The sequence below is a fragment of the Ambystoma mexicanum genome, chromosome 9, assembly GCF_040938575.1.
Source record: "Ambystoma mexicanum isolate Mex_15411 chromosome 9, UKY_AmexF1_1, whole genome shotgun sequence".
In the NCBI taxonomy this organism is placed as follows: Eukaryota; Metazoa; Chordata; class Amphibia; order Caudata; family Ambystomatidae; genus Ambystoma; species Ambystoma mexicanum.
Window position 1 is genome coordinate 1,059,481,864 of NC_090931.1, and position 20,841 is coordinate 1,059,502,704.

Genomic DNA, 20,841 nt, shown 5'->3' on the forward strand with positions numbered 1-20,841 from the left:
TCTGCATAGACAACGCCACACGAGGCAGCCAGCACAGAGATTTTTTGTAGCTTTCCGCTTGCTCTCTGTTTTGTTTTTTCAGTCTTATTTAACTTCCCTCTGTTGCCTCGCCTCCCCGCTGCATGTCGGCCACAGGAGAATTTACGAGATGTTCTTCATGCGACCGCTCATTCCCGGCCTTGGACCCCCTTGCATTCTGTCTTGAGTGTTCGGGGTCCGACCACTGCCGGGATGCATTTTCAGCTTGCAGTGCTCTTGGTCACAGGGCATTGAAGAATCGGTTGTCGCGGTGGAGGGAGATCTTCCACACTTCTTCTCTGCCTCACCTTAAGGACTTTGTCTCCAGGAACTCTCGTCAAGACAAGGCAGGCCCTCTTTTCAGCACGGCACCACCGTTCAGCGACTCCTTCCTTCCTCAGATTCAGGTTCTGGCAGGCCTGAGGCCTCTAAGGCTACCGGCTCCGAAGCGGAGGGGCTCAGGTGCCCTACCGGGCTGTCCTCAGAAGAGCAATCAAGTTAATCCTCTTTTTTGACCCCAGCGTGTAAGGGATTGTCGAGTGCCACATCCAAGAGTCTGTCCTCCCACGATCCAGCATGGCTACCGGCACAGGTGCTGAGGGCATCCAGCCTACTGGAGCTCGCTCGGTGGTCGTGAGTCGGGGCATTATGACTACCTGCCTGCCGGCCGGCTGACGACTCACCACCTACCGAATGATCTGTGAGGTTGCTGGCCGGCTAAGGGATCAGCACCTACCGGAGTGATCTGTGAGGTTAACGGTTCTGCTTCAGGTGCAAGACCCAAGCTGTATCCTACCGTGTCTGAGGCCTCTCGTGGCTCTCTGGCCCAGGGCGTGGCTCAAGGCTTCAAAATGACAGTCAAGTGTCATAGCAAGCCAGGCCGGTGGCCATCTTAGATCGTGCTCAGGGCCTGCCCATGCTTTCATCGATCGAGTGGGCTTTGCAAGATGATTCTAGTCCCCTTCCCTCTGGAAGCAGCAGTGGATTGTACAGTACAAGCATGTGGTCTCCTCAGGGACACTTCTACCCATCACAGTCATATGGCTACATGCCCCTGGTGCCCCTTAGGGTGGACCCCGTTGGCACCTGTGTCCCAGGGCTCGGGTTCCCCTCGGTCTGTGGAAAGGGTAGGGGGGGTGATTAGGACGATGACGCCCGGGGACGATGAACACTCGGCATCCGTTAAGGCCTTTCATGACTTCCTTCAGTGCCTGCCAGAGTTCTTGGGTGTCCCTCTGCCTGAGGAAACCCCCAGGAGTAGGAAGTGCTAGCAGAGGTCTTGGGTAAGTGCACCATGATCCGGTCTGGCATCCCTCTCCAGAAGGATGCCCTGCAGGTGGCGCAAAAGGTCTGGGAGAAGCCCAGGGCCAACCCCCAGATGAACAAGAAGTTGGACAGCAGGTTCAGGCCTAGTGGAGGCATAGCCAATACCCCTGGCCTCCCACCCGCTGCCTCCTTCAGTGGTGGTTGCGGCTTTCTTGTATTCTAAACCATCATCTGTCTTCCTCCCTGGGAGCCACCTCCAGTTGTCTTTCCAAAAAGGACAAAGTCCTCAAGTCTTTGGGAAAGCGCGGGACTGCATCTGTGGCAAACCAACGCAGATGCCCTCTTGGCTGCGGCTAAGCAGAAGCTGTGGCGGGAGTTCACAGAATTTCTGCCTGACCTCCCATCAGACAGGCAAGCCTCCTTCAAGGCTGGGCTGGCGGATGTCCAGGCCATTGCACAGAACCTCATGGAGTCTTCGGTCTCCCAAATCCTCACACCCAGCAAAGGGCTGTTCCTTGGTGTCGCGATGAGAGGGACAGCGTGGATGCACGCCACTAAGTTTTCATCTGATATGCAGGAGTGGATCCTGGACCTTTTTTCGATGACGAGTTGACCAAGACCACCTCCCTCAAACCATCAAGTACTTGGCCATCTTGACAAAACCTGGACAGAAATCCTTCCCTCAGTCCCAGGGCAGGACCAAGTTCTTGCTCTGCGCTTTTCTCCGGCTTCAAGGGGTTCCGACAGGTCACCCAGCGACGACAGGAGAAAGCAGCAGAGGACATTGTGGTGTTTTTTCCACTCCCTCTCCTCTGCCCCCGCCTCTGACGCCAAGAAGCAGTGACGTCCAGGTCGGGGAGCACAGCTCATTTGGCTCTTTTCCAGGACACCTGGAAGCGTCTTTTCAGCAACCCTTGGATCCGATCCGTTGTCTCCACAGGCTTCAGTCTTCCTCTTCCTTTGCCTCTACTATCCTTTCCTCCTCTTCATCAGATTAGGTCCCCGGCTCTTTTACGGGATGTCCTTTTGCTCTTGGAGATGCAGGCGATAGAACCGGTTCCTCTTTTAGACAGCGGCTCGGGTACTATTACAGGAGTTTTACGGTACCCGGTACTATTGCAGAATTTCAGCTGGCCTGAGGTTTGTCCTGGACCTGTCATTTCTAAATCTGTCTGTACTGCTGGAACGCCTCAAAATGATTACTCCCGCGCATTTAGCGCGCGAGTCTCTTTGTGCAGGGAACTGGATGTGTTCCCTGGACCTCAAGGATGCATACCTGCATGCACCCATCTACCAAACACATCAGACGTTTTTGCGGTTCTCGGTTGTCATACCCCTTTCAGTACAAGGTGCTGCCCTTTGGCCTGAACTCAGCCCCTCGTGTCTTCACATAGTTGATGAACGCAGTAGCGTGCCTTCTTCGCTTGCAGATTCATTATCTGTACCCTTATTTGGCTGGTGAGGACGGGGTCAGTCAACCGAAGGAGTAGAAGTCACAGTTGTGCCCATCTCAGGAACTGGTCTGCCTAGGGGTGCGTTGGAACACTACCGTTCAGCAGGTGTTCCCTACCCCTGGGAGGCTCCTGTCCCTCTGCAAGGCAGTGGCGCACTCTCTGGCCAACTCGACCTGATGGCTTCTCACGATGAGGCGCATTCAGCTCCATCTGGTGGCCAATTGGGATCTGGAGACTGGGTCTGTCGGACAGGGTCCCAATACCACCGCTCCTACTGCCCGATGTTCGCTGGTGGCTGATGGATGGCAATGATTCAGTGAGGGCCCCCTTCACCCCACCGTAGCCTACCTCGATGGTGACGACCGACTCCTCCCTTTCGGGTTGGGGAGCTACTCTGGGGGCTATGCAATTCATGGAGTTTACTCCAGGATGGAAGCCCACCTGCATATCAATCTGCCCGAGCTTGGGGCAGTGGGCCTGGCCCTCTAGGCATTTTTGCCCCTCCTTAGGGACCGGTCTATTCTGGTCAAGGCGGATAATTCTACTATAGTGTTTTACCTAAACGAGAAGGGTGGCACCCGTTTCCCCCTCCTCTGCATGGAGGCGGTATTGATCGGGAATGGGTCCTGACGGAGGGTATTTGGATTTTAGTAGTCCACCTCCCGGGGGACAGCAATGCAGAAGTGGACTAGTTGAGCCGCTTGGGTTTCAACACCTACGAGTGGGAGTTGTCCCGACTCCTTGTTGCCTCTGTTCCAGCGTTGGGGGCATGCAGACCTGGATTTGTTTGCATCCCCTCTGAATTCCAAGTGCCCCCAGATTGCTTCATGGGCAGGACTGGGTCAGTGGTCCCTGGGAGATGACTTCCAGATCTGTTGCCACCCACCCCTCTGCTCCAACGGACCCTCTGCAGGTTTTGTGCTTCGGTGGGTTGCAGCCACATCGTGATTGCCACCCACTGGCCTTCGAGACCCTGGTTTTCCGATTTGCTGCAGTTGTGCTCCCAGCGTCCTGTCCACCTTCCGATCTCCAGCAGGGGGTTTGTGACGCACCAGGGCCGGGCAGTGGAGCATCCGCACCCCGCCAAGCTGGTGCTGGCGGCCTGGTGCCTGACCAGCTGAGGCTTCAACATACTACATTTTCGGATGACAACTGGGACATCGTTCAACAGGCCAAAGAGGCCCTCGACTTGGTCCCAGTATGAGTAAATGGAGTAGGTTCTGCCATTGGGCTTGTGACAAGGGTCTGGACCCTGTCATCTGTCCTCTGGATGACGTACTGGCTTTTCCAGCACACCTGGGTCGTTCTGGTTTTCAGGTAGAGACTTGCTGCACCTATTTGGCGGCAGTTAGTGCTTACAACAATTCCCCTGAGCATGTGTTTTCTGCAGCCAACCAGAGGTTAAGACCCACCTTAAGGGGTTGTCAGGGCTTTTCCAGCTGGTGAATAGGCCGCATCACGTCTCAGACTTCAATGTGTTTCTTGCAGCTTTGCAGCGCGAGCCTTTCGAGCCGATGGCATCTGTGGACATCCACTTGGTGACACTAAAGACGGTTTTACTGGAGCCTCTCACCGATGCGTGGTTCATGAGCTGCAGGCATTGTCGTCATGCAAGCCCTTCACCATGTTTCACAATGAAAATGTCCTCTTGCACACTCACCTAAACGTCTTTCCCAAGCTGGTCTCTCAAGTTCATCTGAATCAGAAGATCTGCCTGCCAGTGTTCTTCCCGAACCCGCAGTCGGAGGCAGGAAGGGCCCTGCATTCCTTGGACCTCAAGAGGGTCCTCAAGTTTTCTCTCGCTCTCTGACGAAATCCTGCAGGAAGTCTGAGGCATTGTTCATGAATTTTGGGGGCTCTTCCCCGGCTATCTGGCTTCCAAGGCTTCCATCGCCTGTTGGATGGATCAGGCCATTTCGGAGGCATACACGGCCATGAGCAGACCTGTTCCTGAGATGCTTCTTGGGATGTCATCAGCAAGGAGGCTACTTGGGCCACTACGTTGACCTTCTGTAAGCAATACTCACTGGACAAAAGCTCCAGGAGTGATGCTGTGTTTGGTCAGGCGTTTGCAAAGAACCTTTTTGCTTCGTCCTAGATATGAGGCAGGTTATCACAGCTCCACCCCATGTTCTTGTTTGGTGGAATCGCACACAAGGATGAAGGAATGGGATGGGATATATGAGTAATTAAAGTTACTCACCGTAGTGATTAGAGTACTCCTAGTCCTTAGTCCCCTTTCCTCTATACGTCCCCCGCTAGTATGCCAATGGCTAATATATAATGAGGGTAGCTAAGCCTCTGTTGTGTTCAAAGCGTACTGTAGTGAGGTGCCGGAGGGCGGGGCCTCAGCAGAGCATCCTCACGCCCGAGGCCACGCCCCTGCACGCTATACTAAATTTAATGAGGAAGCTCCATTTTCTGCTGCTAAAGGTTCTGGTACCGTGCCTATGTTGGGGGACGCCCGAAAGGGGACTAAGGACTGAGCTCTCTAGTCACTACAGTGAGTAACTTTAATTATTCTGAATCTTATGTTCAGGACATCATTTGAATTGTCATTAATGGTCAAAGCGTATCAATTGTATTTTTGTTTTATTGTTTACAGAACTGTGCAAAGAGTGAACCTTTAGGCATTGCTTCCAAACATCCTTTTAGCAAGAGTTGTAGTCTGCATTTTTGGATACTGGTATAGGGTTTTATCCACCTATGTATTTTCTGCCACTCTGTTGGGATTCCCTGTTGTGTCATAAGGGCTCACCAGGGATCCAGCAGAAGAAAACAGGATAAAACATATCCTTTGGAAATTCCCTAAAGATTAGTAGTTTATGGTGCACAGAAAATACTGGAGGGAAGAAGAAAACCATGGACTGGCACAGGACTACAATAGCTTTGCCTGTGTTAGAATTATGTATAGTTTTGATTGACAAAGTGATGTTCTAAATGGCAAAGGGGCTCTTCGGGACCCCTATTGCTGAACTGCTGTGCTTGCTTCTTCCTGAAGGAGTCTGAATAATATTTCAGCAGTTTGAGCGAAGTAGCAAATGCTGGTTTAATAAGTATCACCTTGGAAAAGCAGGATGGAAGGCAAGCAAGGAGCCAAATAAAAGCACTAAATCAATTCAGTAGGGTGAGACCATGGGCCCAACAGTTTTGCATTTACTGAAAAAACCTGGGGTTCAAAGAATTACCTCAAGTTTGTTAATTTATCCTCATGGAGTTACAAACTCTACAGGCGTTAATAACTAACATATGCAGGGAGGTGCTGCCTCCGAATAAATGAAGGAATTGCCACTATTGGAATTTGCTCCAAAGAGAATACCTCCATTTTCCAATGAAGTCCTTTTCAACTTCAGAAAGCGGACTAACCACAACTCATAACCAGGTGGAAGTTCCAGTAACTGTAACTGTAATTCGATTTGGAGAGGTCATTGCTAATACCTCCAAAATAGTAACGAGGCCCAATATCTTTTAGAATGACAATGAAACAGAAGAACGTTCTGGTGGAAAGGGGTTATTGGATAGTAGGAAAGCAGATGAGAAACAGTGAGGGTGCATTTGTATGCTACTTAAGAACAAATATACATTTGCAAATTTCAGATTGCAAACCTTAAGATGGAATGTGTAGTGGAGGCACGTATATTTAAACTGGTTTGGACAATGTGAGGGTGTAGGATTAAGAGTCGGACACAAGGGTGGCAGGTTGATTAGCAAATAATGTTATTAATAACAAAAAAAACGGGGTTATGGAGGAAATCCTAACTTGCCCTAACACTAGGAGGGGTTTCCCTGACTCAACAAGACTAGCTAATGAAACTGTCTCTGTCAAAATGTCCATAGTAAAGTTCAAAGTCCTGTGTCCAAATCCTAACCTGTCCCTCACAAACTAAACTTAACATAAGGTGAAAAGGGAAATGTCTCTGGAGTGGTCACCCGCAGCCCTGCTTTGTAGTTCTCCATCAAAGTTCAAATGCAAAAAAAGGTGCTCCAAATAAATAATGTTCTCCAAAGTTCAAAGGGGTGGTTCCCTCCACTTTTACTCTCTTCAGGGTTCACAAAATGTCTCTCTACTCTTGGTTGAAAAGAAATGGGTTCCAGACCCCATTAAGCCAACCAGGTTCTCTGTGTGGTTACGAATAGGAACATCCTGGATAGCAGACTATCTAGGTACTGCAATGAAGAACAGCCTGGATACCTTTCCCAAGCTGTGCTGAGGGTCCAAGACCCTTGTGAGCAGACCCGACTTCCAGGTACTACAATGAAGAGCAGCCTGGATGCCTATGGCAAGCTGTGTTGAGGGTCCCAGACTCTTGTGAGCAGACCTGGCTTCAAAGTACTGCGACGAAGAACACCACTGTGGATGCCTTTCCCAAGCTGTGTTGAGAGTCCCAGACCCTGATTTCAGTACCCCCCGGTTCACTCTCCTGTCATATAAGGTACTCAAAGCGTTCACTCTCACAGTTCTCTTTATCTGACTTCACTTCGACCCATAGCCTTGGTTTACTCTCCTGCCAAGGTCTGAGTACCACTCGTACATACAAAGCTTGTATTCCTCTTTACTGCTGTTGGGGATTTATTTCCCCAGTATGGGTCCCAGACCCCCCTCCAATCTTGTTGCTCGGTGAAGTCTCTCTGTACTTTACTTAGGGCCTCATAGGGCCTTATACACCCTCTGATTGTCCCCAACCCTGGGCTTAGCCACCCTAGAACCTGCAGGGTCTTGGCCATCTCCCTCCTGTTGTTCACAGGTCTCCCAGGATCTTTTGCGGCTTCTCTGGATCACTAGGACCTTCCCTGGTCTTCCTCTGCTCTCTTCAGCAGTTCAATGTTGGTTTCTCTGCGTCCAGCGCCCTCTGTCACCAGTGAGTGTAACTCCTCCTCTCCGGTATGCTTTCTGCTTCTTGGGTCTCTCGCAGGAGCACTTCTCTTCCGTACCCTGTCTGCTTTTTTGCTCTGCCTTTAGACTGCTGAGCTCTCAGTCCGTGCGGAGATGAAGACGCCATTGTTCTCGTCCCTCACTTGTTTTGAACGACAGCTGGCCAATCGACTCTTGGCCTCTTACTTGTCCCAGTACATACATGGTAGCTAGAGGAAGGGATTGTGGAATACCTCTATCTTGGGTATCTAACCCTTCATGAATAGTGACGATGACATGGGATTCATCACAATAAAAAGTGGCAGCTCTGCTAACTCTTTTATGTCCGTTTGTTTACAAGAGATTGGGAAGCTTCCAGAGAACTACAAGGAGCCTGTGGATCCTCTCTGCCACAGTAGGCTCGACAGAATGTTAGTAACTCACAGCCAATCCCATAGTAGGGAAATTATTGTAATAAATTGTAAAGACGAGAATAGTGCACTACCTTTAATATGGACTAGATGATTCTGGCCAGTATGATTTTACAAGGGGGAGAGCCATGCCAGACAAATCCAATGGCCCTTTTGGCCTGTAAGACTAGGACAGTAAATGTAGGCTGAGAGAGTTTAGACTTCCAAAAAGTGCTGTAGCGCCATAGAGATGCCTCCAGGCAGACAACACACAAAGACGAAGAATATCCTTGAGACTTAAGCATGCGCTTTATAGATGGTGGAAAGTAGCGGACTGATGGAGAAGCTATATTATGTTGTAGTGTGTTATGTTAACAAGATTATTGGGCAGCTGTCTCCAGGCGCTCTGGCATACCTGAAACAAATGGGCAAAGGATTGGGGTTTAAAGGCGGAGTGGAGAAAAGATAGCTCTACTGTTCTGTTGATGTGTGCAGATAGAAGTACAATGAGCTCTGTGTGCAGGTCCGTTTCTAGGTGTTATGGAGCAGAGTCCTTTTGCACCTGGGTTGGGATGCAATAGCTGAGGATATGATTAGTTTGGTTGTACAGTTATGGTGTTAGAAGTCTGAAGGGATGGGTCTTTATGGTTGCCATGTTTGGATGCCATAGTTAATCTGTGTATATTGTGTCTAAGCATTTGAGTTGAAGATGTTAGTATAGGGTCTGGTAGACAGTTTAGAACATCCATCTGATGCTTCTGTGGTGTGGTGTGGTCTTGGTCAAGTCTACCAAGACGCCAATAAGAATTATTATTGGAATATTCCTACTCGTCCCAGTAAAGAATACACCAAATTGATGGTTAGAAAAGTGAATGAGAATCAGTACTATAATGTTCATACTCGTCCCAGTGAGACAAAGGAAAGCAGCATACTAATACCCAAAAATGGGAATCCTCATGCTCCTCTCAAGCAAGAGAAACCAAGAAAAGAACAGATAGATATAAAAAACCAGCGAAAGCATCAAAGGAAAGATTTGTTAATCCCTAACCACCTTACCCGGGGAAAAGAGGGAAACCCGATCAGTAAAGGAAGTTACAAGGAAAACGAGCAAGAAGCTGATAACTATAAAACAAGAGAAAAGAAAGGCAAGCCCATGAAAGTTCTGAATTAACTGTATGAATTGATAAAAGCAGTCACCAAAGACTATTTGAAAATATCCTATTGAACTGAAGTTTACAAGAAGTGTACATACCAGGAGAAGGTTGTCGTTCTCCTGGCATTAGTTATTAGGTTAGTGGTAGGGTCAGATATGGTTAGTTTGGGCAGTGGACTGATTACTTTACTTTCACCCACCGACCACTGGCAATCACCTTAGTTAGTTTGTTGGGTAGGGACGCCTCATAGCACACTGGGATATAGACTTATCTTTTTCTTTAATTAAACTATTCAGTGAAATGAAAGATCAGAGTCTGCGTCCTTCTGACCTGCTAGAGTGGTTGCAGGAGTTATGCCCCGGCTAATTGGGTGTGTTGAAGAGCCAGGGGTTTAACGCTTACCTGAATGCATGGTGGTCCTAGATTGTGTAGATTTCCTATGGCTGGGAGTTCAGAGTTGGTCTATGATGTCTCTTTATCGCTTATCCTATGGTTTCCAGGAGTATATCATTGCTGGATATGTGTTCTCCTTGGTTGGTATAGTACAAGTCATTTTTTGGATGCATTCGGCTTCACGGCCATGAGGAGAATGCTTTATATTTGATACTTTTCTCGACTAGTAGCCAGTGGAGTGACCGTAGGTCTGATTTAATGCGTGTCCCTTATGTCGAGTATGAGTAGTAGTCTTGTTGCTGTGTTTGGAGGAATTGGAGTTTCTTGGCAAGAAATATGCTGTTTGCATATTCAATTCTTGATAAGACCAACAATATGATGAGGAAGATGAGATAGGTAATTATCTGCATTATTGAGCGTAGGTGGTAGAAACCTTTCTTTTATATAGCGTCTGTATGATTCGCAGTCGTGATAATTCGGATATTTCTGCCGGAAACCTCACTTGAAACTCTGTATGAACTCTATTTTTATTTGTTGCTCATTATTATGTATTGTATGAACCCATGAATGATGAACTGCCTGCTATGTATGGTATCTTAAATTCAGATTTTGTATTTTAAATTCTGTATTAGCTTTTGTATGATTACTTTTATTTTATGTGTAAAGTCTTTGACTGTAACACATTAAAGTATAAAATAAAATCGCGTTTACTTGTGCTTCCAGAGTAAGCACATTGCCCGTAGTATTCTGTAGGTTCCTAATCACTTTTGCAGCTTACGGGCGAGTGCCAGTTTATGTAGGCAGGATAGTGCTGACTGAGGTGTGTGGTCTGGGAGATCATCATCATCATCGTCATCATCATTTCTGTCTTGTCTGTGTTTAGTTTAAGTGTGGGCACTACTTGCGTGTAATAATAGGTCCTCTTCACAGTGATTGGTCCTATGCATATTTGTAGCAGGTGAGTCTGTGCCCTTCGAGTCTCACAAGTGGAGCCATGTAAATGCTGAATAGCACAGGTGATGGGCTTGATCCTTGTGGTACTCTACAGGTTTGTGTTAATGTGTTAGTGTATTGTGTGAATAGAAGGTTCCTATTCCATTCCCCTCATTGGTCTGTATACTGCTTGTGCAATGTCCAGGACGATGTTGGCCTCTACATGGAAAATTAAGTGAGAAGAAAAAGTGCCAAAATGTTTGCCACATTAATCCTTCTTGGTCTGCAGCCACTAGATGCACCCATAATTGGTTTTAGGGGAGCTTGTAGGTATACCTAATTTCAAATGACATGAAGATCAGATGTAAGTGTATTCTGTAATGTCAAAGTAAACTGTGGTGCCCACGTGCTGCATTAGCCCCCTTATTGCAGAATCTCAACATCTGTATACCTTTCGAAAGGAGTGGACAAGATTATTTTGAATAAGAAAGATAGTTTGCATAGTAGGATAGCTCTGCAAGTTATGTGCTTGCCTCCAATATCTGTGCAGGCCTGCAGTCTAAGGCTCGATGACCAGCAGAGTAGACTCAGCCCTTCATCCTTCCAAGATGGATTATTTGAGTGATTATTTTGATTATTTGATTATTGATTATTTGAATACCATTGGGAAGTAGCACCTGGTATCCGCGCCAAGAGATAGTTTCGTTTTTATAACAAGACCATGGTCTTCTCCTTCTTGCACTACTTGCATTCCAGTCTGGTGATGTTGTCTACTGGTGTTGGTCAACCACCTGATATAGTGATATTTTCAGCTAGTTATAATGGTGACTTGAACATAAGAGATTGGTAGGTAATGGAGAATGTCTTTGAGGTGATGCAAGCTTGGAGGATAACAAGTGCAGTGCCTTGAGAGTTAAAAGAAATGTGGTTTACATTCTTCAATGAGGCATGCTGGGTGTGTTGGACAGCTTTCAGGATTCCAGAGTACTGGTCTGAGCACCTGCCAGGAGGGCATTGCCACCATTCAGGTAGGAGAGCACCAGGGCCTGGACGATGGTTCCAGAGTGGGGATGAAGGCTTTGTTTTGGTACAGGAGTGAGAGCTGGTACCATGGCATTTGTGTCTTCTTTGCAATTTGTGCTGTAAAGGAAAGGACGCAAGCGACCATGAAGCCAAGGGAGTTTGCACTAGGGGCGATTTGGGGGAGAAGCCATTGAGATCCATCGGTCCGTCATTTTAGAAATTGGGTATGTTTGTTGGAACCCCCACGGAGGGTGTACTATTTTGGTAGGGTTGAGTAAAGGATAGGCACTTGACATCAGGCTTGAATGTTGGAGAGGGAGCCAATCAGTTGGTGAATGTCTAGGAAATTGACCTCCATGTATAGCTGTGTGTTGGCATACTGTTGGATTTTGATATTGAATGACTGCAGGCGGTTCTATGTTCATTCATCCCCAAGTTTTTTGACAAAAATGTTTTGGCCGAAAAAACTCATTGATTTTTTATTTTTATTTTGGGGCCCCCCAATACCCCATCCGCTTTTACTTATTCCCTATCCTCCAACTGCCCTATCCCTTATATGCCCTTACCCCCTGCCGAGCCCCCATGTACTTCAGGAAACATTTTTTGCCACAAAACTGTGCAAAAAAAACAGGTGCTGAATGAACGTCATACCCGGGAGAGAGAATGGAGCCTTGTGGGACACTGGACGTTGTCGGAATCGGCAGATGCCGCTGTGTTAGGACCCATTTTCTTTACTCTGACCTGGTGAACAGATGTATAAAAGGCCGACCTATATTGTGACAGGGACAACTCTGGGAGCTGTAGCCAAACCAGTTCAAGGTAGCAAGGCGAGTGGTCTAGGCCAAGTCTCAAGAGGTGGTGAGCTTGTAAGGGGTCCACAATGAGCACACACAGTGAAGCAGTCAAGGAACCCCCTTTTACAAACAGGTATACAAATATTTCTTTACTTATGGCCAAAACGCACTGTGAAATATGACTACCAACAGGTAATATTATCCCTTAATACTAAAAATTAGATACCTAGATACAGTTACTGGAGTAGGGCAAAATAAATATCAAACCCCTGGAAAGGAAGGTACCGATTCGTATTGGCACTACTAGTCCATAGAGATTCAATCCTAACTTCAGAAGTCCATTCCTAAAATGTACAGGTCCTTGGGAAGGTGTGGGCATTACTTTCAGAGTAGATGGTACCCAAGCACACTGTTCTCATCTGCGTACATGGATTTAGTAAGTGGAACAGAAGTAAAGCCAATCAGCCGAAGAGCAGCACATCAGAGTACCAAGGTTTCTGGAGCTTGTGAATCTCCTTAGATTCACATGCTATTTATAGTCCGCCATTGCCAATCAAAAAATTTAAAATTTGTTATTCTTCAAATGTATTTGCTGGTATTGCCCATGTTTTCTAATTTCATGCAAGATTATAAAGTGACTTAGTCAACCGAACTACAGTTTACAGTTTAAGAGTCCAGACTTATGTTTACAATCCCGTTTAAAAAATCTGCTGAAGTCCTTTTTTTCTTTTTTTTTTTTTTTAAGGCTCCGATGACACTAACTTATGATCCAACTACGGCTGCCTTGCAAAATGGGTATGTCAGAAGGTGATATTCAAAAACTCCATTCTTAATCCCCAACCTCAGTTTTCAATACATTCATTCTCACTGCGTTTGAGTAACACTGTATATTTTTCGAACAGATTTTATCCTTCACCATATAGTATTGCAACAAACCGAATGATCACCCAGACGTCCATTACGCCATATATTGCTTCACCCGTTTCAACATACCAGGTGTGTATTCACTGTGCCATTAAAGTAATGTGAACAATCCAACGACTGCCTGATCATGTTTTGTGTTTGATGGTTAAAACGAACATTGCTCTGAAGCTATGATATTACCATTGACTTTTGATGTGCTGCATTTGTACCAGGGTCAGTGGTAGAATAGCAGTAGATATCAGCATTTTAACCCCGAAATGTCCTTACTGATGTAAATCATGACTTTATGAATTATTGTTTTGATCACAAATGTGGATATGTTTCATTGAAGGTTCCCAGGTGGGACTTTTACGTCCATTGTGGCAAAACTCCCACCAAATTTAATATTTTACAGGTCTCCATTGGTAACTCTCCACACGTTGTCATTTCAATAACATGGGCAAGTTGTCATGTGTTGCTTCCTGTTCGGAGAGAGTAAGAACTGCTCCAGAAAGAGCGAAAGGGACAAAGCTCAGCCCTTCAGGGTTTAATGTGCTCTTGTGTGTGTCCCGTCTCCTACTCCTAACGTAAGGGATCCTGCACACCGCAGTGACGGGTCCTTCCTCCGTTGCGATTCTTTCATTTTACCTGTGCCCAGCTTGCCGTTTGTGCTGTGGCTACATGGTGAAAGGAGGCTACACCATATCGGGCCATTTTGGGTGAACTCCTAACCTTAGGATCGGCGGAAAACACTGTAGACAGGTTTATGCGTACGATTACACCACCATAAATTGACATTTCCACTGTGTTACCACCCAGTATGTGGCTTGTTCCTCGTAGGAGTGTTGCCTTTTTATTTGATCTCTTTAGTCAGGAGTTCAGCATAAACATGCGATTAGTATCACAAGATGTCTTAAGTGCCCTTTTAATGGCTGTGGTCGTTAGGCCTCTCCTCTGTTTCAAACACGTTCTATTTAGTTGAAATTGTTGAGGGATTCTGCTAGAACAGAATAGGCAAGTCAGATGTTGTCATATTAGCAGTTCTCTCATACCCGTCATCCATCTCAACAGTGGACCTTGCCGCCTGCGATTTTGTCATGAAATCAGGGTAGCCCAATTAGCCTAGAAAGAAAATGGCATGCTTTAGAGTGTTATTTGCAAGTTGCGCCCTGCATCCTCCTATGAAGACTGCTCTATGTGAGCCATGTGCAGTCGTTGGAGGAGCTGGGGGTAGAGGGGTTGTCTGGGATACTTCATTCAGGGGATCAAAATGTTGTTGGGTGAATGATGGGTATTATGCCTTCATGTGTGCGTTTGGAACTTGACCAGTAGAACAAAAATAATGTGTCCTGTTCTTAAGTAGAAAGGATCAATTCTTAAGGTGCTGCTCCCTTTTATTCCTTCTCTGTACAATGCAGCCTAACCAAAATATCTCATTTGGCCTCAAGCCCTGGGATTGTATCTCTCCATCCCCGAAATCTCTTCATTGGCTCCCAGTGGCTGCAAGGATTCAATTCAAGACCCTTTGCATTGTCGACAAGGCTTTCTGGGGCCTGGTCCTAAAATACCTTCAACTCTCCCTCCGTAAATATCTTCCCTCTCGAGCTCTTCACTCCTCCACCTTCAACTCCCTCAGGGTTAGTCGTTTCTCAAAGAAATGAGCTGGGGGGTATTTATTTATTTATTACATTTATATAGCGCGCAGGCAGCCCAGGGGCATTGTAGCGCTGTTACTTGTAGGGGAACTTGGGTACAGGTTGTGCCATGGGTTACAGTAAGGCAAGATCCTGTGTTAAGCGATAAGGAGTATCATACACCATAATACATCATACACCATAGTACATAGGGTAGATCTGTCTTCTGCTGGGGCCTCCATCTGGAACAGCCTCCCTGCCATTCTGAAACTTGAGTAGATCCATCTCCGATTCCGGAAGCACATCAAGACCTTCCTCTTTGCGTCTGCCTTTGCTCCTCCTCTCCCCTGCTGATCTGTTCTGCTTCGGCGTCGTGCACATGGTTACCCTCTGATTTCAGGCATAGGTACTTGCTCACCCTGCCACGCACCAGCACTGCTTCCTGGAAACCCTTGCAGTTGGGTCTGTATCTGTAACCCTACAGTCCCCCCCCCCCTTTTTTCTGCAATTATCAGACACCCGTCTGTGTCTTAAACCTAGATCGGCACTCTCCACTTCTTCACCTCCCCCCTGCACTTTCCCCCTTCCCTCTCCCCTGCACTTGCACATTCTCAATGTCACTGGGCCTAGTAAGATCGTTGTTTTTGTTCTCCCATGTTCCCCTCCCTTGCCTCGTTGCGCTCTAAAACACTTGTGTATGAGCGCGATACAAATAAAATAGCAATATCAATATAATGTGCTCATTGGCTTGTTTGAATCCTTCTAAGTGTGCCTGAGCTGCCCTTTATTGAACTCCTGTGCTATGTTGACCCAAATTCTGAATAGTTCACAGCTGTACAGCAACATCTAATTTAAATTGTGTGCTTGTCCTATTTTCTTCATAGATGCAGAGTCCATCCTGGGTGCAGCCTCAACAGTACATCATGCAACACCCTGTAAGTTTACCTTGTTTCCCATGGCACACTTTATAGCAGGAGGCTTTCATTGGACATTAGCTGCTATCTACAGAGGGGTTTTTCAGGCAGTTTTAAAAGTGATGGACTTGAGAACCATGGTCTGCTGGTGTGTCCACCACCTCTTCCATCCGAAATTGCAGCCCAATCAGTAACTTGAAGAGGTACTGTGGTGTGAGTAATACATGCAACTGTGAGCAGTTGCACAATCCTTTAATTACACTGCGCTTCCGGGAAACTCGTTGCGCTTGCATGCCAGCCAAGGTGATCGTCTCAGAAGCGCACATACTGTACAATAGTTAGTGCTTGCAAAGGTACAACTCTATTTACCGTTTGTGTTGGAAGCGGTGTATTGCCGATCGTTTGATCAGAAATGTTGTATTAAAAAAAACTAGATCAGAGCTGAGTTTAGTCTCATGATAAATTATAATTCCAATTTTGCTGGAAATTAAAAAAAGTCACCTTTCACAATAAGGACCAGTATGGCATTAAACATGTTTTTGCTGCTGCCTAATATTCATACATTAGTCTACTGTGGTGATGCATAGTTTTCAAGGGCATGCTTAAGTAATGGAGCTTTGCAAAGCCTACCTCTATGAAGGGTGGAAGTCCAGGATGATTTGAGACGAGCTTTTCAACGTTTCTTCAGGATGTCTCACCTTAATAAATGAGATTGCGCAGAGAAACTCACTGTACAATACACATTTGCTGCAGTGTAAAATGAGTAGAAATCGTGATTTTTTCCTTATGTTCTTCTGTTTCCATCCATGAGATGAAATTGGTCATCTGGAGTCCCAAACCTGAGATGTCTCCAGCTGTGCTGCTGCTGCTACTTTGCAAATCTCTCCTGGCTGGATGCTTATTTTACATGCCCTTTTCATATGCACTTTGTTCCATCAAACATCTCCCGGAGGGTATCAAATCATTTCCAATTAATCGAGCACAGATATTTGCGCTTCCACCTTTCCAATCCTCGCAGAAAACCATCACTTGCTTAGTGCCGCAGGGGTCTGCGTTAACACAACTGTTGTTTAATCCATATATATGAAACCTTTGGCAGACCTTATCCGTGGTTTCGAAATGACCTTTTATTCATGGGGCGACACTCAAATTGTCCTTCGTCTTGGAGACTCGGACCCTAATTCCATGGTTTCTTTCAACCTGGCATGGAGCGGGTAAAAGAGTGGAAGACTGCAAATTGCCCCAGCTGAATGCTCAGAAAAGGAAATGCTGATCTGTAAGACGAATCCGAATGCACAGGTAGATTTCTACTCACTACGCAGACGTGGGCCGACACATTTTGGCACGCGTCATTGGGATCCTGCCCAGAGCCATCAAAGGCAGTACGCAATCTAGGCATTTTTAGTTTGATTCAGCTCTACAAATGGACACTCAATTTAACAAGCTGACAACCAGTTGTCTTCTGCATTTGAAAACGTAAAACAAATGTTGGGAGTACTTTTCCTGCTTTTGTCCAGATGAACGCTTTTGTAGGCAGCCGTTTGGGTTATTGTAATACTATCTACCTCAGGCTTCTGAAGAAGCACTTAATAAAGCGACAGTATTTACAACATGCGGCTGCCAGGTTGCTGCTCCATCTTAGCTGATAGGGTCACATCTCATAGACCCTTCAGGACCTGCACAGGCTGCCTGTGAACAAGCGCATTGAATTCTGAGCTTTGTGCTTGGTTCACAAAGCCTTTAATAAAAAAAGGGCCTTTTATCAGCGGGCATTTTTGACACTATACGCCTGGTAAGCATTTAAGATGAGCATTAGCCGGCATAGTGATAGTTCTGCAATTTAAATACCAAAGATGGCTTGGTTGTTCCTTCGCCTTCATGCATCCAAGTTGTGGAACTCACATCTGGCATATGCCTGCTGGAAGACCATATTGAATTCAGATTTGTGAATTGTATTCGTTAAGACCGGAGATCCTTAATGCCTCTTACACGGCGAAATGGTGCCCTTTACAAACAAATGGCAGCAATTACCTGAAATAATATGGAATTTCTTAAAGGGCTGTCCACGACAGACAAATGTTTCATTCAGAAACCTCAGGATATTGTATTGTATTCATCATTTATATAGCGCCCTTTTCCCATTTGTATGGCCTCCATGCGCTTTGTGGTTGGAACGTCCTTGGTGACCGCAGTCCATGTGCAGGAGATTCTAAGAGTTCAGATTAAAGATGCGTGTGGGCATTTTGCCAGTGTTAGGACTTTGGTTGGGTTGGAGGTCAGGCATGTAGGTGTGTGCTGTCAGAAGTTTAGTTCTAGTTCTGAAGATTCAATGTGTGTCCAGCTAGACCGATTTTCTTTTCTTTGGTGGTCGCTGTATACTAATGGCCGAGGTGCCGAGGTACGTCAGGGGTTTGTGTGGATGTCTACGTATGCTGCTAGACCGGAATAGTATAGCCATAGCTGCTTTCTAGGGTGCATGGATGGATGGATGGATGGATGGGTGGCTGTGCCTGTGGCCTGTATAAGGTATATGTACCGTAGGTTTGGCTGGAGTTCGACTGCTGTGTTCCTTTTCTTGGTCCAGTGTGATTGACTGGTCTCCCAATTCTTGGTCTCCCTGTAACAAAAGTCTGAGCACTCAGCGAGGGCCCGGAGGGATGACGGAGTGGGGGGTGATGGGGAGGATTTTAGTTTATCACGGTGTGCCTCTGTGAACGCTGCCGGCATCCGTGGGGTATTGGTGTGTATGAATGTTATTCTGTTTGAGAAGGAAGAGTTTGTCACAGTTTTTGTGTTTGCGGCGTCAGTGTTTCTGTGCGTCTATGGAGTGTAGTGTGGGGGAGGGTTTCAAGAGGAAGAAGGGGAAAGACAGGTTTTGAGTGCCTTTCTGAATGCCAGGTGATTGTCAGTATTGCAAATGTGCAGAGGTAGTGAGTTCCAGATGATCGGTGCTTGGATAGAGAAAGAGGATCCGCCGAGTCTGGAGGAGTTGTACTGTGGGACTACTACTAGCGATGCTGTGCCAGATCTGAGGGTACTTGAGGGCTGGTAGCGGGTGACTTTCTCTTGAAGGAATTCCAGCCCTGTGTTGTGGATGGGCCGGTGGGTGATGCATATGGCTTTAAAGGTGGTACGTTGGCCAATGGGGAGCCAATGGAGTACTCTTTGTGTAGGGCTGATGTGTTCTCTGGGAGGAAGGTTAATGAGCAGGAGGGCTGCAGCTTTTTGGATTATTTGCAGTTTCCTTAGCTGAAACGCTGGTGCACCTAGGTAAAGGCAGTTTGCGTGGTCTAAGCGGGAGAGGATGATGGCGGAGAAACAGTGATGATAGGTGAGGTAAAGGGAGATACTCCTTGGGATCCGTAGGTGGAAGAATCAGGTTCTAGGGAATGTAGTTGACTTGTTGGGAGAGGGATACATCTGTGTCCAGTATGCATCAGTGGTTTTTCACACAGGTGGTGGTTGCCGGTGGGGGGGGCCTAGGCATTGCGGCTAGGGAATAGGTTAGGGGAGGAGCAATGTTTTCCTGCAGGTTAGGATTTCACTTTTCCCAGAATTGAGGATGAGGTGGTTGGTCGTCATCCACTTTTCAACATCCAAGAGGCATGAGCACAGAGCTGAACGGTTGCGGCCTGGTGATTTTGGAGTTTTAAGGATGATCTGCGTGTCGTCAGCATAGTTGTCGCAGGTTAGATTGTGGGAGCGGATGAGTGCAGGCAGGGTATTTAGATAGATGGTGAAGAGCAGGGGAGATGGGGATGCTTCTTGTGGGAGCCCTTTTGTCACTGGGCGTGAGGTAGAGGTGAACGGGTGGAGGAGCAAGATTTGTGAACGATTAGAGATGAAAGAGGAGATCCAAGAGAGGGCTGTGTCTTTGATTCCTAATGAGTGTAGCCTATCTAGGAGGATGGTGTGATCGATGGTATTGAAGGCGGCAGAGAGGTCAAGAAGGATGAGCACAGTGCAGCCTTCTGCAACAGCTGTTCTTTTTAGGTCATCGCAGACGGACACTTGGGAGGATTCTGTTCCCGGCAGCAGTCTAAAGCCAGATTGCACAGGGTCTAGGAGGTTTTTGGCTTCTGTGAAAAGACTATGCTGCTTGTACGCTGTGCGGTCCATGAGTTTGGACATGAAATGGGTGTTGAAGATAGGCTGGTAGTTCTGGGCGAGGAGTGGGTCGAGTGTAGGTTTTTTAAGGAGGGGTTTGATGTAGGAGGTTTTTAGTGCTTCCGGGAAAGTTCCTGATGTTTGGGAGTGGTTGAGGATTGAACCTGCCATATTGCCTGCACAGGTTGAGGCTAGGTTGTTAATGAGGCGGTAGGGCTGGCGGTGGTGCTCAGGGGAGCCCGAGAGGAACTCCTGGTATGTGATTGGAGTGAAAGAGGTGAAAGTTTGTATAGAAGGGAGTTTGGATGGGGGTTGGGATGTGGGTGGGTTGGGGCTGGGGGCATGTGTTCCAATTTAAAGATGATGGCGGAGTGTCTGTCGATAGCGACATTGTGGAAGTCTTCTGATAAGGTGTCACATAGGGATTTGGAGATGGGAAGAGGAGGAGTTGGAGCAGGCCAGGGAGTAGAATTCGGAAATGACATGCAGTTCCTTGCTCAGGTTCCTGAGAGTTTAAGATTCTGTTCCCATAGAATGCTTTCTTGGTTTTTCCGATTTATAGTCTGTATCCTCTGGTTAGTCTTGCTAAGGTAGTTTTGTTCTGGGCCGTAAGAATGGTTCTCCAGGTCTGTTCCAGCCGGTGTTTGAGGGTTTTTATTGATTTGAGGTTGGTGGAGGACCGCTTTGAAAGGACGTTCGAGAGCCAGCGGTCAAAAAGTTTGATGGGGGGGTGGCCCTTCCTGGAGGGAGAGTGTTGTGAGAGAGGAGAGGAGAGGAGAGGAGGGAGTTGGCTAGATCTGGTGTGATAACTTTATTCCATAGCAGAGTGAGAGGTGTGGGGGTTGGTGGAGATCGGGCGTAACCTTGGGTGTGAGCTGCTGTGGTCACTGGTACAGAGAAGAAGATTGCTGAGTGATCAGCCCATGATGGGGTGTGTGGGGGCACTGTGGATATGTTTGTAGTGGTGAAGATCACTTCGAGGGTGT

General features: G+C 46.9%; 1 protein-coding gene across 7 annotated transcripts in view; it reads left to right on the forward strand.

Moving 5' to 3' along the window:
• Positions 1 to 20,841, forward strand: part of RBMS1 (RNA binding motif single stranded interacting protein 1) — an 834,814-nt gene that overhangs the window by 776,862 nt on the left and 37,111 nt on the right. For 5 of the 7 annotated variants that reach the window (XM_069616341.1, XM_069616342.1, XM_069616347.1 and 2 more), the window contains exons 8-10: positions 13,043 to 13,104; positions 13,200 to 13,293; positions 15,719 to 15,769. In XM_069616341.1, coding sequence (XP_069472442.1) covers positions 13,043 to 13,104; positions 13,200 to 13,293; positions 15,719 to 15,769 — 207 coding nt within the window. The remainder of the gene's footprint in view (positions 1 to 13,042; positions 13,105 to 13,199; positions 13,294 to 15,718; positions 15,770 to 20,841) is intronic. The other 2 variants (XM_069616344.1, XM_069616343.1) reach the window with 1 other exon arrangement.